General features: G+C 40.4%; 1 protein-coding gene across 2 annotated transcripts in view; it reads left to right on the top strand.

The window, feature by feature from the left end:
- GHR (growth hormone receptor) overlaps nt 1-20,966 on the top strand; it is a 132,872-nt gene that overhangs the window by 103,698 nt on the left and 8,208 nt on the right. For both annotated transcript variants that reach the window (XM_084278899.1, XM_084278900.1), the window contains 3 exons: nt 11,158-11,287; nt 15,206-15,366; nt 16,344-16,522. In XM_084278899.1, the coding sequence (XP_084135025.1) occupies nt 11,158-11,287; nt 15,206-15,366; nt 16,344-16,522 (470 nt within the window). The remainder of the gene's footprint in view (nt 1-11,157; nt 11,288-15,205; nt 15,367-16,343; nt 16,523-20,966) is intronic.

Genomic DNA, 20,966 nt, shown 5'->3' with positions numbered 1-20,966 from the left:
CCCATTTTCCCACAGCAAAAAGCAGAGAAATGCACATCACAATAATTTTAGGGAGTTTATGTGTGATTGTTTGAATGATAGTTTGAATGAGGGTGTGTACAAAGCTCCTAAGCTACTATGTGTTGAACGTCCAGAACCTGCTGACTTCAAGTGGGTATTGGAAAGCTCATGGAGGAGAAGTGCAATTATAGATGGTAGGTAAGAGCATTTTTGGACTGACCTATGTTTATTTGATTCTTTTAAAGAATCATTAGGTGTACACTTGTTGACAGTGCCTTAAAGAATCATTAGGTGTACAGCTATTGATGGTGCCTGCTAATCTTTTGTTAAGCTAAATAAGCCATGAGCACCGTATTGCTTCTGCACGAATGTCGCTCAGGGGAATGAGCCACTCCTTGGCAGAGCATCCTTAAAGTGCACACTTTTTCAGGCATGGAGTCTTCTTAGATGTGCTAAAGATTACTATAATGGTAATTCTAGAGACCTAGGCTGGTCTTTAGTTAAGTTACTCTTTATTTTATCCAGTCAGGAAATGACTGTGTTTTCAAATAAAAACCAAATTATATATATATATATATATATATATATATATATATATATATATGTATCAGGCTTCCCTCTAACTCCTTTTATGTTATGAAAACACATTGAGGCAGATGTGAAGGAAATCAAGTGAGAAAGACCCATTTTGTAATTGTCAACAAATTTCAAATATATCCCTGGACCTTCTATGTCAACATCTGAGAAGAAAAGCCTCCCCTGTCCCTGACTCTGAAGGTAGGACTGACATCTCTGGGTGCTCACAGAAAAGGAACGGGTGATGGAGAAAGTCAGGTTCATCAGAGGATACATAAAACTTAAATCACTTTTGGCAGTCTATCAGAAAAACAAAAGAAATTTCCTTTATAAATCTGTCTCTGCAATAGTAAGACAAGGATGAAGCTTACTTTAGGCCATTCAGTGCGGTACAGAAGATCAGAAGATTCTTTTAGGCTCAAAACCAGATCACAGAAATAAAAACTGAAGGAAAATATGTATTATTCTGTCAAGCTCAACTCCCTTCTGAGTCATGAGTGTTCCCCGTTTGCATGTTCTCTAGTGCTTTGTTCAGCACAGCGCTGAATTGCCAGTACTTTTTTTGGGGGGGGTGTTGTTTTTCCACTGCTAACTTAATTCCATCAGTCTAATATCATTGGCATGATTCCTCTCTCCTTTGGTATTTACATCATCCTGAATTTCAGAATAAGTTAAAATGTATCCAGCTCAGCAACTTTCCCATTTTGGGAAAAATGTCAGATAGTCCCTGCCTGTAACTTTAAATGTGTCACATACATTTCCTTTCATGTGCAGGAGCACAGCCGGGACTCAGAGCATGTGTGTAAGTCATGGCCTTTGGTACTCTGGTTGATTGGTTGGGTTTTTTCCAAAGAAAACCAGTATGCAATTTAGCAGAGTTTTTACATGACATATTGCAATATTGGTTTCATTTCTGACAATGAAGAACGGAGATTGTTGCTTTTTAAATAATATTAAAAGGACAATCATGGGAAGTCTACAAGAACTCAACTGAGGGACAGAACTGTTGTCACGATCGTTTTCCTTTTGAAACCCACTGTAAAGTATGCTTTTACAAGAATACTGCAAAAATGAAAAGACTAGGGTACTTGCTAAGTTTCAGGATAAATAGAGCGGAAAACAATACATTTAATCTCCTCTAGTTTGTTTTTAAAATTTCACTGGATCTTCTTTGAAGATGGTAACTCATAGTTCATGATTCATTGCAATAATAAAGCTCTGAATTACTGAACAAGTAAACATCCTGGCTACAGTAATAAAACAGACACTCCAAAAAGCCCAGGAGAAATACTGCATGCCAGAATGCTCTAAAATACTCAAATCAATTCAATCATCTTTGGGACCCGAGAACAGATATTACAGTCCAGATGTGCAACAACAGTGAAAATAAGGCCCTGCGTACTTCACAGTCTCTCACCATGAAGAATTGTGCAGAATCAGCATCACTTAGCATCTTAGGTATTCAAAGCCACCTATAATTGTCGGCCATCACTGTTACTGCTCAGAGTATGGGAAGTAACTCCTTGGCTTGCTTTGAGGGCTCAACTTTTGTTCGGTGCCCATGCCCCTGTGTTAGGTGAATCTTGTAGCAAGGCTTCTCAAATGAATCTCTAAATGACAGGTAATGTCGGTAATGTCCCTTGGAGTTTCACTCCAGGTGTGGAAGGTAGTAAGTGATCCTCCTGGTAACAGCCTCTGGATATGTTTTGTCTCCTTAGCTTTCATATTGGCATATGGTGACTGTAACTTCCCTTTGCACTGAAAAACAAGCTTGCTGCTGAATTCGGGAGTTTGCTTCAATGATGTTCAGATAGTTGTTCTGTGGATAGAACTCACACTTTTCCTTCACTTCACTTGACTAAAAACCACACCAAATCCTACTACCTCAAATTTCGGATGGACATTGATGATTTGTACTCTATTAAAATCTCTGTAGAGCACAGGGTAGGCTTTTTCTGTCATGTATGGAAGTGTTATTGCATATAAATCAGGCAGTCATTCTTTTGAAACTTAATTAAAATCTGTAGAAGCCAGTAGCTCAGAAGTTCGACAATGGGAAGTACAAGAATTTACAGCTTGACTCTTCTCTCCCAAAAGCAGTGTGAATTAAAAGGACCAATGTCAAGACCAAGGCCAGACTGGGGGCCGGTATCATGAGTTACTTCATTCAAATGTAATGAGGGTGTGGAGGGGGAATAAATAACAGGAAACATCAGGATGCATTTGTGCATAACCAGGGCTGTTTCAGTGATGAAATACAGAGTTTGGGACATAGTGTCACTGGTAATTGATAATACACAGCTGTGCCTGTGTAATGAAACCTGGCAAATTCATGGCCCTGCCTTTGTGGGGAACTGATTATAGTGGACCTAGTGATTAAAACCTTGTTCTATTTGTGAGGCAGACCTCAGTCTGTATGTTGCGCTGCCATTATTCTGCAGGTGTCCGTAACTGGAGGTGCACTGCACCATTGCTTCTTGCTTCCTTTCACACTGTCCTTACAGCCACCTGCTTTCTCCCTCAGTCTCTTAACTCCAGTATGTCTCATGGGTGATCCCAGACACGCAATCTCTTCTATACAGTACCAGGACGTGTGTCTGCCTGACCAAGAAACCGTCATCTCCACTATTTAAACTGATGGTGTGGTTGCAGGTTTGCATCAGATCCTGTGTTTCATTCAAAGCTGGCCAATATTATGTCTCACAGAATCACAGAATTGTAGGGGTTGGAAGGGACCTCGAGAGATCACTGGGTCCAACCCTGCTTTTCCTCTGCCTTTGCCTCAAGTCTCTCTCTGCCCTTTTCTTTCTTCATCTCACACACACTTTCGTGTCACCTTGAGCTTTTCTTTCCAAACATGTCGTCTTTTCTCATCTTTTTTTTTTCCCTCCTATATCTTTGCCCTTCAGTGGCTTTTGCTCCCTTCGTCCACTCCCATTGCAGATGTCAGCCGCCCTGCTAACTTCCCTCTGTAACACCGCCCCGCGCCGTTCCCGGCCTGGCAGGCCTGCTGTTGGCGCGCCCGCAGGCCGCTGTGCAGCCGTCTGCTGCCCCCTGACGCAGCCATGCGCGCACTGCAGCGCGCTGCCCGCCGCGGGGCTCCGCACGCCCCCGGCCGCCACCGCCGGGCTCTGGACATCGGTCTCACCTCGTCCCCTGTGAGACCGCATGGCTGCCCGGTGCGAGGGCTCGCCCCAGGGCTGTGAGGGGCCGCCTCTGCCCTTCTCGTTCCTAGGAAATGGTCTCACTGTGGAAGCAGGAGCGGCAAGGTGTTGCATTTAGCCAGGACCATCAAGCCATGCCTTTGCATGACTCTTCCATGAAGGTGCTTGTAAATTTGCAGTTCTTTTAATCTAGGTCCACACCTGATAGTCTTACTGCCGTGGTCCTCTGTTTTCCTCCTTGGAGTTTGGGAAGGGGACAGCATGGAGCCCTGTTTAGGGATGCTGGATCGTGCTTGAGCTTGTTCTGAAAAATGGTGGTAGTGACTCTGACCACCCATCTCTGGTGGGAAGCTAGCAGCTTCAGAGGGGCTGTATCTCAGCTTGGACACCACTTGGACACTGCATGGTGGCTTTATTATACTGCACGATGGTGAGCATTGGGCTTGATTTTAGACAGCCAGTAACTTTGAACTGGGCTTCAGTCTGGAAATTGCTCGTACATGTGCAAAAGAAAGAAGGATAGAGATTTTTGTCGCTGCTACAGAATTTGTTTGCTCTGAGAAGGTCATGGGAGACCTTTTGTGATGTTTGCTTATTGCACATACTGTTTGCCCACTGGGCCTCGTTTCTGCTTCCGTGTTTCCTCATATGCCCTACCACATAATGTTAATCAATACTGAATGTCTACAGCAGCAGCCACAACAGGTAAAAGCATTATTCATTATTAATTTTATACATGCTTTCTTGAAAATGCAATTTCAATGTGAACTACAACTAAATAACCAATTAAAAGATAATTGGAAATAGGCTTGTTACATTAACTGCCTGTCACTTGCAAATATTGTTACCTCAGGCTCTGCTTAAGGTAACAAATAACATATATGTTATATATGTAGTCACGGCAGTAAATATGACTTTGCTGTAACAGAAGCCTTGTGATTTCACCACTACCCATGGGACAGCATGATTTGGAAACCACATGCCAAAGGCTGAGGAACATGTCACATGTCCACATCCTCCCTCATCCTTGTACTGTCTCATGGGCAATAGGACTGAGTAATGCTGTGTGATTGTTTTTCCCTCGGTCCTCATCTTTATTTACATGATTTTCGTGCATACTCTTGTGGATGCCAAATCAGTAAGCCACGTTGATTTCTGTTCTGTGGATGCTCAGTAGCACAGGGAATGTGGAAAATCAGGGCAGCCATTGAATTCTGATGCTGTGGAAAAGCTCTGCTTCTGCAAGACTTTTATTCTTTTAACTATATCAATCTCACTAGACAGAAAAAGGAAGAAGTTTGTTCTGAAAGAGATCAATCTGGAAAAGAAGAGGGAACTCTTCATTAAGTGTTACCAAGCTCCAGGATTGAGGTGGGGAGGAAGGTGAGGGGAAGAATCGGGTCTTCTTTTTCTTTTTCTTCATTGATTGCATTGTGAACTTGCTAAAAAGTGCTCCTGGCATTCCCCAAAACACAGTGCACACCCGCTCATCCATTATGCAGAGATGCCTACCTATTACTGCCTGAAGTAGCAGTCACCATATTAGTCTTCAATGCAGAAGTGACAACACATTCCTCTTTTAGGTTCCTCTACAAAACACCCATGTTCAACAAGACCTATTATAATATTTTGACTTGGTGCATGGGCAAAATATTCTCTTACACAGCATCTCCCTTCAGTTTTCACTGTGATGTAATAGCATGTTAGGGTTATTAAACTTTGCTCTGTTTCTGTCAAATACTTTATGCAAAAAGGTCTTATTTATTACTGATATGAAATAAATTATGTTTTCCCCAAATTTTACCCCCAAAAGTTGTTTCAAAACTGGCCCTTTGTGGACAGGTTGTACCTAGAGCAAAAGCTGAGTCAGACTAGCAAGCAGCCTGATGAAGAAGTGACACGGTTGTTGAATCCATTCACTGCATCCCACGCCCTGTATATGTGATGTCTGACACTTTATTAGTACTAGAGTGTACCTATTTAAAACATCATCCTCTGACAGCAAACATTGCTTGTTTTGTCATGCAATTTGAACGAATCAGAATTTCCTGGTACCAGAGAAATCAGCTTGTCTTTATTAAAGTAAATTGCCCAGTGTTTGTCTAGCTTGGTGGATTCTGGAGCAGAACCTAATTGATAGACCATTCACTTTCCATGTACAAATTTGAGTTACAGTAAATAACAGTCCAGGTCTTCATAACTGTTTCCAATTTAAAATGTAGTTGATTCCCCTGATTACTTTTCCATTTCCAACTTTCTCTATTACACTGTAGCAATGATACATTACGTATGCTTTGAGAGTGGACTATGTGAAGCCATACTGTTGCCTAAGGTTTCTTCTGCATATTGGAACTCATGATTTTTCCATAAGTTTGCTCTAGTGATGATAACTATCCTGAGTTCTGATAATTGATATTTACCACAGCCAGAACTACTTCCTTTAGTTCAATAACAATACTTCCTCTTTTTTAATTTTCTGATTAGTTTACTTCTTTTTTGTTTTCGGATCATTCATATGCTCATTTTTATTTCACCTACCTAAATCCCATGCTAATAAAAGACATTTCCATACAAATTGTGTACTGCTCCACCGACATTCCCATGGAAGCATGTGTGCTCTGGTTGCAGCAGGACTTTCCACAAGAAACATATTTCATTACACCCCAGTTGTAAACATCAGTTACTTACTCTTCCACACTCAAGGCTAACTCAGTTCACAGTGAAATTTTGTTAAAGGAACTTTAAAAAAAAACAAAACAAAACAACTTAATCTCTGAAGGAAATTTTTTTCTTGCCTTAAAGTTAAATCTCTGTGTGTCTGCCAGCAAGCTTACTGGAAGAGTAATGGTACCATATTCCCTTTTTAAAGATTAAAGAATATAAAGCATTGAAACTACACTAAGAGGAAAACTGCAGACTGGTGACCCGCAAATGTAAGCATAGGAGATGGCACATCTGCATTCCTGATTCTTTCCGTAAACCTCACTATTGTTTTAGCTACTGTTCTGGCACAGTTTGTTTCTTCTGCCTGAGCCAGAGTTTAGACCATGGCTAATCAGTGGTCATAATATAATGAGAGCCGAATGTGAAGAGGTTTTACGATCTTGCCGCACAGTTGTGGCAGCTGAGCCTTGACCTAAAGCTAAACCCAGGGGCAAGACTAGGAACTTTTCTACCAAACTTTCTTAGCAGTCACAGTGGGTGCCACAGATTTACCAGTCTTTTCCATGTTTTCTACTGTTGAATCTGTGTGTTCAGCCAAACCATTATCTTGAATGGAGTGAGTGGTTTTATTCATGACAATTTGACCGGAACTTATTGGATCAGGTAGGAAAAGAGCAAATGTGTATCCATGTTTTGTTTTGCTTTTCTAGTCTATTTAAAATCTCAGTTTGACAACGTTTACTTTCAGTACCCTGCTGGCTTTACGCCTAAATGCATTCAGCTGAGCTATTGTGTTCATTTATCACATTCTGGTACAGTTTGTTCAGGAGATGGAGCTCACACAGGGTCCTGTACGTTGTTGATAATTGACTTGTACGGGAAACAGGGAATTCAGGAGATCTACCCAAGAGTGCCAAGCCTTGAACAAGTCAATATCACAACATTTCTTCAAGTCAGTCACAAAAACCTGTGGTTTTGAAGGCTGGGAACTTGACACAGAAACTGAAAACAATGAGTCAGAACATAATTTTCCTTATAAATGAAACTGTTCAAAAATAGCTATAATATATAAAATTTTAAATTGCATATATTTTTTATATAAAAATGTATTCAAACTGGTTATCCCAGAGTATATGATTCCCAACCAAAGCTGTTCTCAGGTCAAAAAAATTGTTGTGCCTGTTGCTGTGATCCATTTTCCCAGAAGAGTTTTGTACATTTTTACAGCATTTAATTTAGCTTATTTATAAATTTGGTGAGTTCAACAGAGTTAATTATTAAGCCACTGTAGAGCCTATATGTATGATCCTTCTGGATCTCTCAAAATTTAAGTGAAGTTTGGTTCCATTCAGTTCATTTAATTATGTTAAGTGACAGGGTGACTTTATTTACCCGTGAAGATGAGGACATTGTCTGCATAGGCTTTAAATATTCTATGTTCTAGGTATAAACATGGTGCAGGTATCAACAGAAATACTCTAATTTAGGAAGGTTTTCCAGTATATCATTTTCTCAAATTCTTAACCTGTTTCAGTAAAAACAGCTATATTTGCTCTTGTTGCATGTAGCTGAGGATAGAAACAGGAAAAGCTGTAACATGTACTTCCTTGCACATTATCTGTTTATAGAAGAAGGGAGAGACTTGTGTCTTGTTGATTGTAGGCATTATGCAACTGAGGCAATTTTACTCATGTCTTTGAAGTAAAGGCAGAAAGTATCATTTATTTTTATTTGTTTTGTTCAGTTAAATCAAAAAGAAAGCTCAAGTTTGAAAGCTAGAACATGCATATATTTTAAAAGTGATAATACGGTTTTGAATCTTTTACTGTGTTTTAGTTTTTATCTATATTATGACAGTTTCCAATTTCAGGATCATGTGCTCTTTTTAACAGAGATTTCTACCACATTAAAATTGTTTGATGAATGATGTAAAAATTCAAATCAAGGTCAATCAAAAGCATTTTGGCATTTAGGCCAAAGCTGTCAAATACTAAATACCATACCAAACAAAACCAGGCAGGCACAATAGATGATAAGTTTTGTTGCAGATATTTTCTGAAAAAGAAGAATGTGATTTTCATCCATTTGTTGCAACACTTCATTTCAGAATTTGTTTCAGTTTTTAAAATAAATTTATCTAAAATCCAGTGAAACTGAACATGCTGACCAAGAGTGAGAAAAAACCCTTTCTGTTTAAATCTTTCCAAAGAAACAGGAATTATTTTAGGTTGGCAAGAATTCTAAATGCTTTTGGGATGTTGACGGATGGGGAGTGTAAACCACCCACCTTATGAAATCTCTTATTTACATGCATGTGTTCAGGCCTTGTTCAATGTCCAAAGTATGAAATGAGGCAATGATATGAGATGAGCCAAACAGAAATTCATAATACCCATGTTAGTTAGTGCCTGATGTAGGTGATTGGTAGCATAAAGCACACAATTTGAACCATTCAGCCCCAGAAATGCAAATTGTGGTGGCATTGAGTGGCTGTGTCTGAGCTGTAAATAAAGGAGTCAACAAACAAGAAGGCTACAAAATCCTCATGCATAGGAGGAAGCATCTGGCGAGTGTGGATGTCTGTACCTTAGTATGTTTTCTGACGTTCAGTGTAAATAATTTTGTACCAAATATTCAAGGCATAGAACGGGCAATTGAAGATGGCAGGGACTTCTTCCACAAGATCAGGTTGCTGAAAGCCCTGTCCAGTCTGACCTTGAATGTTTTCAGGGATGGGGCATCTACTACCTCGCTGGACAACCTGTTCCAGTATTTCACCACCCTCATTGTAAAAATTTTCTTCTGTATATCTAATCTGAAATTCTGGTATTTAGAGTTGTGATTGTGCAAAAAAATTTGGGAAGAACTTCACATGCAGAATTCAGTAGCATCCAATGATCATTTTACCTGATTAATATGTACATTTTAATTGCCTTATGGATAAGTTTTCTTAAATTGTAATATAATCGTAGATAGTCAGAGAAAATATATAGACAATTCCATGTGCATGTGATCTCCCTCTGACAAACTTTCCAGGTCAAACAGAAAGCATTGGCATTAAACTCTTAAAAATCTGGAAAAATTACGTATGAGGCTTTGAGAGCAGCAAGTCACATCCACAACTTTTGTTTTTATCTTTCTCGCAAGGATTGATGAGGCTGACTAATTGCAGCAGTCATTTCATGGCCCTGCATCATTTCAGTTTTGACAACAGAAACTGTGAATATAGAATTAGCATGTGTCAGAGCAGGCACATGCTTAGAGCTGTCCTTATCGCTCCCAGACCAAGGTTGTATCTACACAATGTTGTATACACAGACCTGAACTCAGTTCAAGGTAGCTGCTCTATTGAGTAGACACATTGCAAAACGGCTCAGCTGGGTAAATACGAAGCTGGAGGTAGTTGAACAGCGAGCTCTGCACTGCCACTGTCTTTAAAGCAAGTGTGGGGCTAACTCGGATGTGTCTGTACTGAACTAATCCAACACAGCAACACCAGCCAGACAAATGAGGTGATTATCCTGCTGCATTCAGTGTTGGCTCAGACTCACCTGGAGTGCAGGGCGCAGTGCTGGGCACCACAGTTTAAGAAGGACATGAAGGTGTCCCATAGGGGGGCAATAAAGTTGGTGAAAGGGCAGAAAGGTATGGCTTGTGAGGAACAGCTGAGGACTCCAGGCTTGGCTAGTTTGGTGACAGGGAGGCTGAGGGGTGACCTCATGGCTCTCTGCAGCTTCCTGAGGAGAAGTGGAGAGGGAGGTGCTGGGCTCTTTTACCTCGGACACAGTATCAAGACACATGGGGACAGTTCAAAGCTGCACCAGGGGAGGTTCATACAGGACATTAGGAAGCATTTCTTTACTAAAATGGTGGTCAAATACTGCAACAGGCTTCTTAGAGAGGTGGACAATGCCCCAAACCTGTCAGTGTTTCAGAGGTCCTGGAACAATGCCTGTAACAACATGCTTTAGGTTTTCGTCAGCCTTGACATGGTCAAGCAGTTGGACAAGATGATTGTTGTAGGCCACTTCCAGATGAAATAGTTCTCCTCTCCCCTCCCCTCCCCTCCCCTCCCCTCCCCTCCCCTCCCCTCCCCTCCCCTCCCCTCCCCTCCCCTCCCCTCCCCTCCCCTCCCCTCCCCTCCCCTCCCCTCTCCTCCCCTCCCCTCTCCTCCCCTCTCCTCCCCTCCCCTCTCCTCTCCTCCCCTCTCCTCTCCTCTCCTCTCCTCTCCTCTCCTCTCCTCTCCTCTCCTCTCCTCTCCTCTCCTCTCCTCTCCTCTCCTCTCCTCTCCTCTCCTCTCCTCTCCTCTCCTCTCCTCTCCTCTCCTCTCCTCTCCTCTCCTCTCCTCTCCTCTCCTCTCCTCTCCTCTCCTCTCCTCTCCTCTCCTCTCCTCTCCTCTCCTCCCCTCTCCTCCCCTCCCCTCCCCTCCCCTCCCCTCCCCTCCCCTCCCCTCCCCTCCCCTCCCCTCTCTTCTTTCTCTTCTAATACAGCTATAGAGTTGGCAGATCACCATGCTGTGTGTCAAGCTTCCATACTGCACAAAAGAACTTGACCCATCTTTCAAATTGCTATTCCTACAGGTATAGTCATCTGCACAGGTACACATAAGAAGAATTTAAATCCTACCTCATTGTACATAAGGAATTGGAAGAAAAGTGAATTATTAAGTAAAAATGCTGAGTTTAAGAGCGTGTTAGTCTGGTTTATGGATTTGTTTAATGTATCTTCTGTCCTCTGCCATTTTCCCTAACAGACCTATTGCAGTGGCCACAAATCAGCAAGTGCAGATCCCCTGAACTGGAGACATTTTCTTGTTATTGGACTGATGGCAATTATTACAACCTCACTGCTCCAGGAACAATACAACTATTGTACATGAAAAGGTAATAGTATGAAAAGAGCAAATGGAGGAGGAAAAGAAAAGGAAGTCATGTTTTTGTGATGCCTGTTATCACATTGCCATTAGTTTTTTTCTATTGTATGAGCCATAGCCTTTTTAAGAGCATAAATCTGTGGTTTAAGTGCATGTTTTTCAATGTCAAAATTTATTGTTAATTATTAACCAGTTTGCTGTGACAAGCACTACTTGGCAGATAATTAAGAACACATTAAATCAGGTCCAGGCTGCAAAAGCCCGAAGTGAACACTGTGTGACTTGAGAAAGCAGTCTTTAATAGGGAACTTGAGTTTATTCCTTATCAACCTAACTTGCAGCTGTGAAATTCGTTATCTCTTTGCACAGACATGGGGTTTAGATAGGCCCTGTTCAAATTTTTATTAAAGATTTATAATTTTCCCATTGATTGGTTGGGGGATTGAAGCCTGAATGCGCAGGTTTGGGTGAAAAGGCAGAGATTGGGGGTTACATTTCATTGAGCTGTGTTCAATTCTGATTCACATTCCACTTAAGCTGTTGCAATTTTCAGGTTGTTACAATGATTAGCCTCAGAGAGCACACAGGCATTAACAGTAATGGCTATTAAGGAAAACAGGCCTTTTGTTCACAGGAATAGGAGAATGCGATTTTCTGTTCCATCTAATGTACTGGATTTCAACCTTTTTGATTACAGACACTTTCTACTGGTGATGATACATTTGCTTAGCAAACAAGCCTAATGGCATGGCAAGCTTTCTTACTTACTTTTCTGAGACCACTCAGAAATACAGGGATCCTCATGGAAACCACTATTTAAGTGTAAATGTGTAGCTGAAAGTTGTCAGTGCCATGTCCCACAAAGGTGAAAATTTTAAAAACTAATTAAACTCAACAATAAAGCAGAACTACGTATATTGATCAGGTCGCATATTTCGTCTTTGTGCTACACATTAGACCACTGCAATGAAAGATGTGAATTGAAATCCACAATAAAAATATTTCTGTTTCGATGTGCAAGCAACATGGTAGGCTCAGGGCTGAACTCTGTCATCTAACTCAGTCTCACAATTAACACAAGCCATAGTATCTGATGACACTTCTGATGACATAGTATGCTGATGACACGAAACTGGGAGGACTAGGTGACACACCAGTCATCTGTGCTGCCATCCAGCATGATCTGGACAGGTAGGACAATGTGTAGGTGTAGAGTCTTGCATCTGGGGAAGAACAGCCCCAGGTACCAGTATAGGTTGAGGACAGATCTGTTGGAGATCTGCATAGGGGAAAGGGACTTGGGGGTCTGCTGAACAGCAAGATAACCATGAGCCAGCAGTGTGCCCTTGTGGCCAGGCAGCCAATGGCAACCTGGGATGTATTAAAAGGGGTGTGGATGGTAGTTCAAGAAAGGTTCTCCTCCTCCTCTACTCTGTCCTGGTGAGAGCGCATTTGTGATACTGTGTACAGTTCTGGGCCCTTCAGTTCAAGAAGGACAGGGAAGTACTTGAAAGAGTTCAAGCACAGGGCCACTAAGATGATTAAGGAAATGGACCATATTCCTTATGGGTCTCTTTAGCCTGAAGGAGACTGAGGGGTGACCTCGTCAATGTCTACAAGTATATAAAGGACAAGAGTCAGGAGGACAGAGCCAGGCTCTTCTCAGTGATGTCCAATGATAGGACAAGGGGCAACGGGTCCAAGCTGGACCATGTGAAGCTGAGGAAAAACTTTTTCACTGTGAGAGTGACAGAACCCTGGAACAGACTGCCCAGAGAGGTTGTAAAGTCTCCTTCTCTGGAGACATTCAAAACCCTCCTGGACTTGTGTGACCTAATCTTTGTGATACTGCTCTGGTGGGAGAGTTGGACTAGATGATCTTTTGAGGTCCCTTCCAACCCCTAACATTCTGTGATCTCACAGCATACAGCTTTATCAAGTCCTGACTCTGGCAGAGCTACAGCATTTCCTTTTAAAAAGTGCCTGGTCTCATCAGCTAAGCACAAGACAGAAGTGCTTCTTAATTTATGCAGTATCTGCCTTTTTACTTCTTAAGCAGCCACACCAGAACTGATGGCTGCACTTGGCGTAGTTGTTTTAGCTTAATCCTCCTTCTGTACAGCTTCAATAGCTTTTAGTCAGAAAAAGAAGTTACAATATATTTTCAACAAACCAGGGCTGTAATATTTTAAAAGATCCATACTCAGTCTATATTTGGGCTGAGAGACAGTATCAAGATAAAGAAGAGCAACAGCAGATCTGTTCACTATGAGATTTGTTTTTCTAAAGTGACTTCAGAAATACTGAATGTCCATCACTTTTCCTGTAACTACTTCTAACAAATTTGTCATTCCAGTTTTGCTTTAACTGAAGACTTTTTTGGATTTGAACCAGATGAGTAGTTTTAGCTTGGCCATATGACAATGACCCTATACTCATAGCAGTGTTTGTCAGTCTGAAAGTTCATGACACTATAACTGTCATTTGTCTTTTTTAAGAGATTAAATGAATGTGATATTTCCTGCTGCAATTCTTTTATCTAGAAATATTTTTAATGAATTTCTAAGGAAAGTCAGAATGTAAAAATGTAAGGGGTTTCTTGCTAGTAGTTTCAAGCCTGCATTTTAGAAGTTCTGTCTCCCAAAGAATTCAGCCTGTTTCTCTTCCCATTATTCATACCCTGCAGTCTTGGGTTGGTTTGTGCCAGGTTGGTTTGTGCAGCATCCACCCTTATGCAGTGTCCTGTGTGAGTGATGGTTGCTGCAGTGCCTACATCCCAATTCAGCTCCCCAGGGACATGCACTCCCCTGTCCTTGGCTTTGCCAGTTGTTGGGCACTGGTCTGCTCTAAGGACTGGCATTCACTGTTTCAGACCTCATTATGTAGATGGATATCTTACTGCAATTTAACTTTGGCTGAACAATAGCTGCTTAACTGCATATCAGATTTACCTGCAGTCTGTGCTTACTGGTAGTCATTAGCACCTACTTGCATAGTAAGATAGCCCTTACAGTACCTAAAGGGGCCTACTGGAAAGAGATTCTTTACCAGAGAGTGTAGTACTATGGGGTAGTGGCTTTGAAGTAAAAGGGGGTAGATTTAGGTTAGATATTAGGAAGCAATTCTTCCCATCTTTGCTCCTGTTGATCACAGCAGACAACACACATCAGGGAAAACCTGCATGAAGAGCAGACACTGAACTGAGGTGGCTGTCCAGAGATGGGTCACAAAGATGATCAGGGGCTGGAGCACCTCTTCTTTGAGGACAGGCTGAGAAAGTTGGGCTTGTTCAGCCTGGAGAAGGCTCTGGAGAGACCATTTTGCCACCTTCCAGTACCTGAAGGAGATGGCCTACAGGAAAGCCAGGGAGGGACTGGTTACAAGTGTATGTAGTGACAGGATAAGGGGTAATGGGTTTAAACTAAAAGAAGGGAGACTTCGCTTCAATATGCAGAAGAAATTCTTCCTGTGAGGGCAGTGAGGCCCTGGCACAGGCTGCCCAGAGAAGCTGTGGCTGCCCCCTCCCTGTCAGTGTTCAAGGCCAGGTTGGATGGGGGTTTGGGCAACCAGGTCTGGTGGAGGGTGTCCCTGCCCATGGCAGGGGTTGGAATCAGATGGCCTTTGAGGTCCCTCCTAACACAAACCAATCTGTGATAGTATGGATCTATGACAAGATGTGCTGTCTGACCTTTCAGAAGCAGCATGCAAAGCACAGAAATGCCACTAACAGTACACAACAACCTAAACTCATTTATGCACGTTGCTTGGCTAGTGGTTTGGTTTCACTGTAAATCACAATCAGTATTGACATGTTTTTCTCACTTCCATAAAAGTTATGGCTTACCAATGATGTGTCTTTTAACATCTATAATTTGTAAGATCTAAAAATCTCTCTGTTATGTATATTACACTTTTGTTGTCATTGTAGGAATGATGAAGACTGGAAAGAATGCCCTGATTATATCACTGCAGGAGAAAATAGCTGTTATTTCAACACATCCTACACATCTATTTGGATACCGTATTGTGTTAAACTTGCCAATAAAGATGAAGTGTTTGATGAAAAGTGTTTCAGCGTTGATGAAATAGGTATGCTTCCATTATGCATTGTACCCTTCTATCTTTGTACCCCAAAATGTGTGATGGTATAAGCTTTCCTATTACTCATACTGAATTTAAATTTTCCCACTCAGAAAGGTTAGTGTCTAAAGAATGTGATATGTAGGAAGGGATTTTGTTTTGTTACATATGTAAGGTGATACACACCAGAAAATATTGCCCAGATTAGAGGAAAGCAAATAGGTGGTTTCTCTGTGCATACCTATGGTCTCTCAGCTGTGTGCAGATGAGTTTGCCTTTGCTGTTACTCTCAGCCCTTTCCAAGGGATGCCACCTACCTTTGTTCAGTGTAAGCATGAATGGTGCTTTTGGACCAAACAGCTTTCTGTTCCTGAATCAACACTACCCTGCAGAATGGGGATATTTAGCATGTCTAAGCTAGAACTTACATTTATTACAGTATGACTTGTGACTCTCTGGGACTTTGCAGATGTTATTGCTTGTCCAGAGTGGTGATGTTTGCATATGCAATTAATTTATTCCTGCAGGGAGAATACCCACTGCTCTCTTTTCTTCACCTGAGCAGAATTAAATAAATTTTTCAGATACCATAGTTTTTCAGTGTGTTTCTATGTTCCTTACTAAACATTTAATTTATGGTGGGTTTTTATTTCTAGTGAGGACTTTAAATTTTGATGAATAACTGTTTATGTCTCAGTGTTTATAATCTGCCATTGTGAAATTTAGTCTAACAGGAATTGCATTCTTAGTCTTTTTTATTAGCCTCAGGTGAGATTTATGCAGAGTATGTCTGCCACCAGTGGCAGGGTGCCTTCTTGTTTCCAAACTTGTGGGAACTTTGTCATTGACTCATAGGTTTTGATTTTAATCAGCAAATATGTGGTCAATATGCTTTTTAGTGCTGAAATAATTTTGCAGTATGTAGTAAGGATGCTAATTTCACGTGGAAAACTGGCTGTTTTATTCCAAATACTCTGTTTAAACAGTACTACCTGATCCCCCTGTCCACCTTAACTGGACTCTGCTGAATACTAGTCAGACTGGGATCCATGGGGATATTCAAGTAAGATGGGACCCACCACCAACAGCAGATGTTCAGAAGGGATGGATCACTCTGGAGTATGAATTGCAGTACAAAGAAGTTAACGAGACAAAATGGAAGGAGGTATGAATCAAATATTTATTATACAATAGTCATAGTACAGTACAGGTCTGTTCTGTCCCTAACACTTTCATACTGCTATGAAAAGCAACAGGTTTGTAATTGCTAATCGGATGATACCTTAAGTCTTAAAGTATATACACATATTCTTCAGTTTCCTAGCAAACATTTTAAGTTTATGTGTCAAGGTAGTTGGCACATCAGATAATAATAACAAACCCTGAAATTCCTGTGTTAGATTAGAAAGTATTGCAACAGTCAGACAAAATATTTCTCTATTGTTTTCTCAAACCTCAGCTATTTGAAACAGTGCGTGGTATTTTTAGTGCTTGGGAGAGGAATATTTTGCTTGGAAAATATCACCTTGTCAGTCCAGATTCTTCAGGGTACCTGCTTTAATTATAATGATCATTTCAGTAGATTTTTAAAAAGAAAGAAAATATTGTTATAATTTAAAATTTGATACGATAAGCAAATTAATATAATGCAACATAGATAAGACATACAGATTTCATACCAGACAGCAATGGGATGTGTTGTGACTGTATGGATTCTCCATGAAAATATAAAATATACATAACCCAAATCTTTTTTCTTGTTGAAAATAATTTGACTTTTCATGTAGTTAGTTTTCCTATTACCAGGAAAAAACCCAGGCTACCTGAATGCATAGCCTAAGTACCAGTGTGTCATGTAGTATTTGCATATAGAGAAATCTTCCTGAAGATTTCAGTCTGATAAGGCCATCATTTCACAGCAGAACTCTTCCTTCACTCTCTTATTAATACTGCTATGAATTTGGACAGTGTATAATCCTGCTATGAATTTGTCTTAATCTACAAAAGGCGATTTTATGAACTGAAACAGACTCATTTGCTTCCTACCTCTGTGAAAGACCTTGGACCCCTCCTCACCCCTGATCCTTCTCAGTACTAGCATTTTCTGTTTACCCCACTTATTATTAGCAAGTCTGCAGCCAAAAAGGGCTATAATGTTTATAATTTTTCCAGTACTTGTTTTAATTGCTCTCTCTATACTGGCTTAAGCTATAATTACTCTACAGACTTTATATAAAGCCTATAAAATGAGTTTAATTTAGTCAGTAAATCAATACGCCTTAAGAACTTGAAAATCTGCTGAGTATTTGTGGGATCTATAAAGACAGGTGGCAATACAGATACTTCATTTTTTTTACAAACCTTTACATATCAATCCTGTAAATACTCTAAGAAAGCTTTGTTCTTGCTCCCATACCATCAATAATTCCAGCATCCTTTGAGAACAGGTCTCAGGAGAGTACAGGTTTGAAGATCAGCATTTCTTCTTTCAGAAAAGAGATAGAAATTGCTCAATATTGTTTGTGGATTATGTTGTACTGCATCTTTACATATTATATCTTATTGTGCCTTAAAGCTTAAACACACAAACATGGATAGTAACCTCAGACACTATCAGAGCACAAACCAGAAATTTCTGAACAAGATCTTAGTCTGGCCAAATAAATATACCATAATGTGTCGTACATACAACTGATACAAAAACTAACTTACAGTACTTAAATTGTACTGTGTCCCTGACTTAGTCTTACTGAGATGTGTTTGCAATTTTTTTACATGTTTTGGGAACAACCAGTTTGATTTTTCATGTGTAAAATTCATTTTTCAGTCCATTTACTAATTGAAACTAGATAACTAATTGAAAGAGAACTAAAACATTAATTAATAAAGTGTTATAACTGTAACATAGTGATAAGAGGTTCAAAATTGTTTCACAAGAAGCTTCCTAAAAACAATAGAATTCCCACTCTCATATAGCAGGAATCCTTTAGACAGAAACAACTCGAATCTGGCTCGCAGTGTGAAAAAATTTCGTTGCTGGTAGTTTGGTACCTTTTTAAAATCATACCCTCGTATCTTGAAGATAAGATTCACTAGACTAAAGTTGTGACCACTCCTATGTTTATCCAAGTTTACTAGTCATGAGTAGTAATATCTATACAGACACTGTGAGGCAGCTGTGTTTTCTAAACAAGGTTTGAAAACATACATCATCTGAGCAATAATGAAGAATGATGACTTACTAGTGAAGTGTCTTTGAAGTGCATAAAAATGTGTGTTATAGGGAATCTTAAAAGTCTAATTTGCCTTTAGTTGTTATATCTTAGATTGGCCTGATCTTTTGACTTATTAAAAAAACCCAAACACCAAACAAAACACACAAAAACAGTTTCCCCCCAAACCAACCAACCAAACAAAAGAAAACCCCAACACAAAAAGCAACCAAAGAACACAGGACCACATCCACCTAATATGGGATGAAGTCTGTGATCACAGCTCAGACCCCAGTGAAGAGAGCTGGACCAGGGAGGACTCTGTTAGCTCTCATTGTCTTATTGAATATTTGCTGGAAAAGTTCCATTTCACACTGCAGTGAAGTGCCCTTAGGCCAGGGAAGTGTCAAGTACAAACTCCAGAGCTGAATTGTGTCCAAACTCCATTGTGTCCATACAGCACTCTGTCCGAGGGCTTACTAATTTGAGGGGTGCAGAACTCATCTCCCTGCACTGCACTGGGTACACAGCCTAATATCTCCATGCAGTGAATGGGTGCCCAACCCTGTGCTATGCCTACTCAAGGGACCACTAAACCATTCCCCAGGGCTGCCCATCTCCCTGATTTTACCATTTTTCTCTTAAAGCTGGTGAAAGCCATTGCCTCTATTGCCATGTTGTCTGTTTGACACACAGTTCTTTAGTATGGCAATCACAAGCACCGCTCTGTGCACACTGACTAGCCAAGACAGTCCAGCAACCCAGCAGCCTGGTTCCAAGCTCCCCTCCCATACTGTAAATAGCTTACTATATGCTATCACACGTTTTTATTAATGATCCTCTATCATGTCTCTTTCATGTGGCTTTATGGATTTAATCTATATGACAAATGCTATTCTTCAGTTCAAGCTGAACCTTCCTGTCTATACATTTTGGTCCATCTGGGTGTCTTACATAAAGCTTTGTTAGTTCACTGATGAACTAGAGACATCCTGCCCATTAATCAATTATCCATTTTTTAAAACTCTTTAAATTTTAGGAACACAGCTATAGTAATTTCACCTTATGTTTGTCAGGGCTCTAATTTAGCCTGCATATTACTTTTTCAAAGTACTACCGTTATTTGGCCAAATTTTGTCTGGTCCATAATTTCCAAGAATCTCCACTAATTGTCTCTGAAAAAAAGAAGGGAAAAAAACCCACAAAAATTTCAAACAAAATGAAACCAAATCACCTACTTATAAAACTTCAGTATACTATTTAATTTGTGGATTCATAGCAAAAAATAAGTAAACTGGACTAATATATATTGTATTCCCTTCCCAACACTTTCCAACTCAATAGTCTTCACACATTGAAAATCTCTTTGTGGTGTAGGGCAATGTTTCTCCACAATCTTGTGTTCAGTCCCTGGCAGAGAAGAGCAGTCTGTATAGGTTCACTGCCTCCTCCAACATCTGACTGGTTGGTTCTCAGAACATGTGAGTCTGGAGCCACCAGGAATCCGGGAACTCCACAGACTGTGGCTCCCGACAGGACATGTCTCAAGGTTAGATTATGCAGCTGCAGTGATTATAGGATTGTGCTGTTGAAGCTCCCTTCAAATCCCCAAAGGCCGCTGTTTTCCAGGTGTTTTAATTCTTAGGCCATGATGGGTTTTGCAAGTATCTTCCTTGACTCTAAAGTAAAAGTAGAATATAATATCTACAATGCAGATTTCTATTTTGAGCATATTTTTCTGATTGATATATACTTTGCTTGGGCTGTTGGAGCTAAAATGCACATTTTTAGAGGAGTAATTGCAGAAGAAAAAGATTTCACACATTAAGACCTCTAATGTGACTTTCTACATAGTTTGGTATGTGGCAGCATCCAAGTATGTTGCAGTTAATATAGAAGTCCCAAGACTGACAAACTGATGCCAGCTCTCAGAGTCTCCATTACAGCATTTTTCATATAGCTGTAGATCTGGGGACCTGTGCTGTGTTCCCCAAATAAACACATTCTTGAGATGCAGTACATCCAATTAGGAGACCTTTAACTATTTTTGTACTGAAAATTAATTCTGTAGTGGAGATTGCACTAGTTTTAAGACTCCCATGTAATTTTAGCAAGGTTTTTGGCATTGCAAAGTCAATAATGTGTTATAAGAGTAAAAAAGATCAGTAGGTGATGTTCACGCCACCAACTTATAACATGTAATTGGGAGCAGCTGCCTTTCTTCACTAACTATTTACAAAGTACTTGAATTCTCCACTTTTGGTGCCCTGAATCACAGCAAAGGCTGATGGCTAAGGAGTCAAATGTAAACGGTGTGAATTTTCTCTGAACTCACGGTATTCTAGCAGTTCCAAGTAGCATAAACGCCTTCAAATGTTTATTTCTGAAATCAAGAAG

Source organism: Gallinula chloropus (genome assembly GCF_964237585.1).
Source record: "Gallinula chloropus genome assembly, chromosome: Z".
NCBI lineage: Eukaryota > Metazoa > Chordata > Aves > Gruiformes > Rallidae > Gallinula > Gallinula chloropus.
The sequence above is the reverse complement of the archived record's forward strand: the minus strand, read 5'-3'. Positions and strand labels throughout refer to the sequence as shown.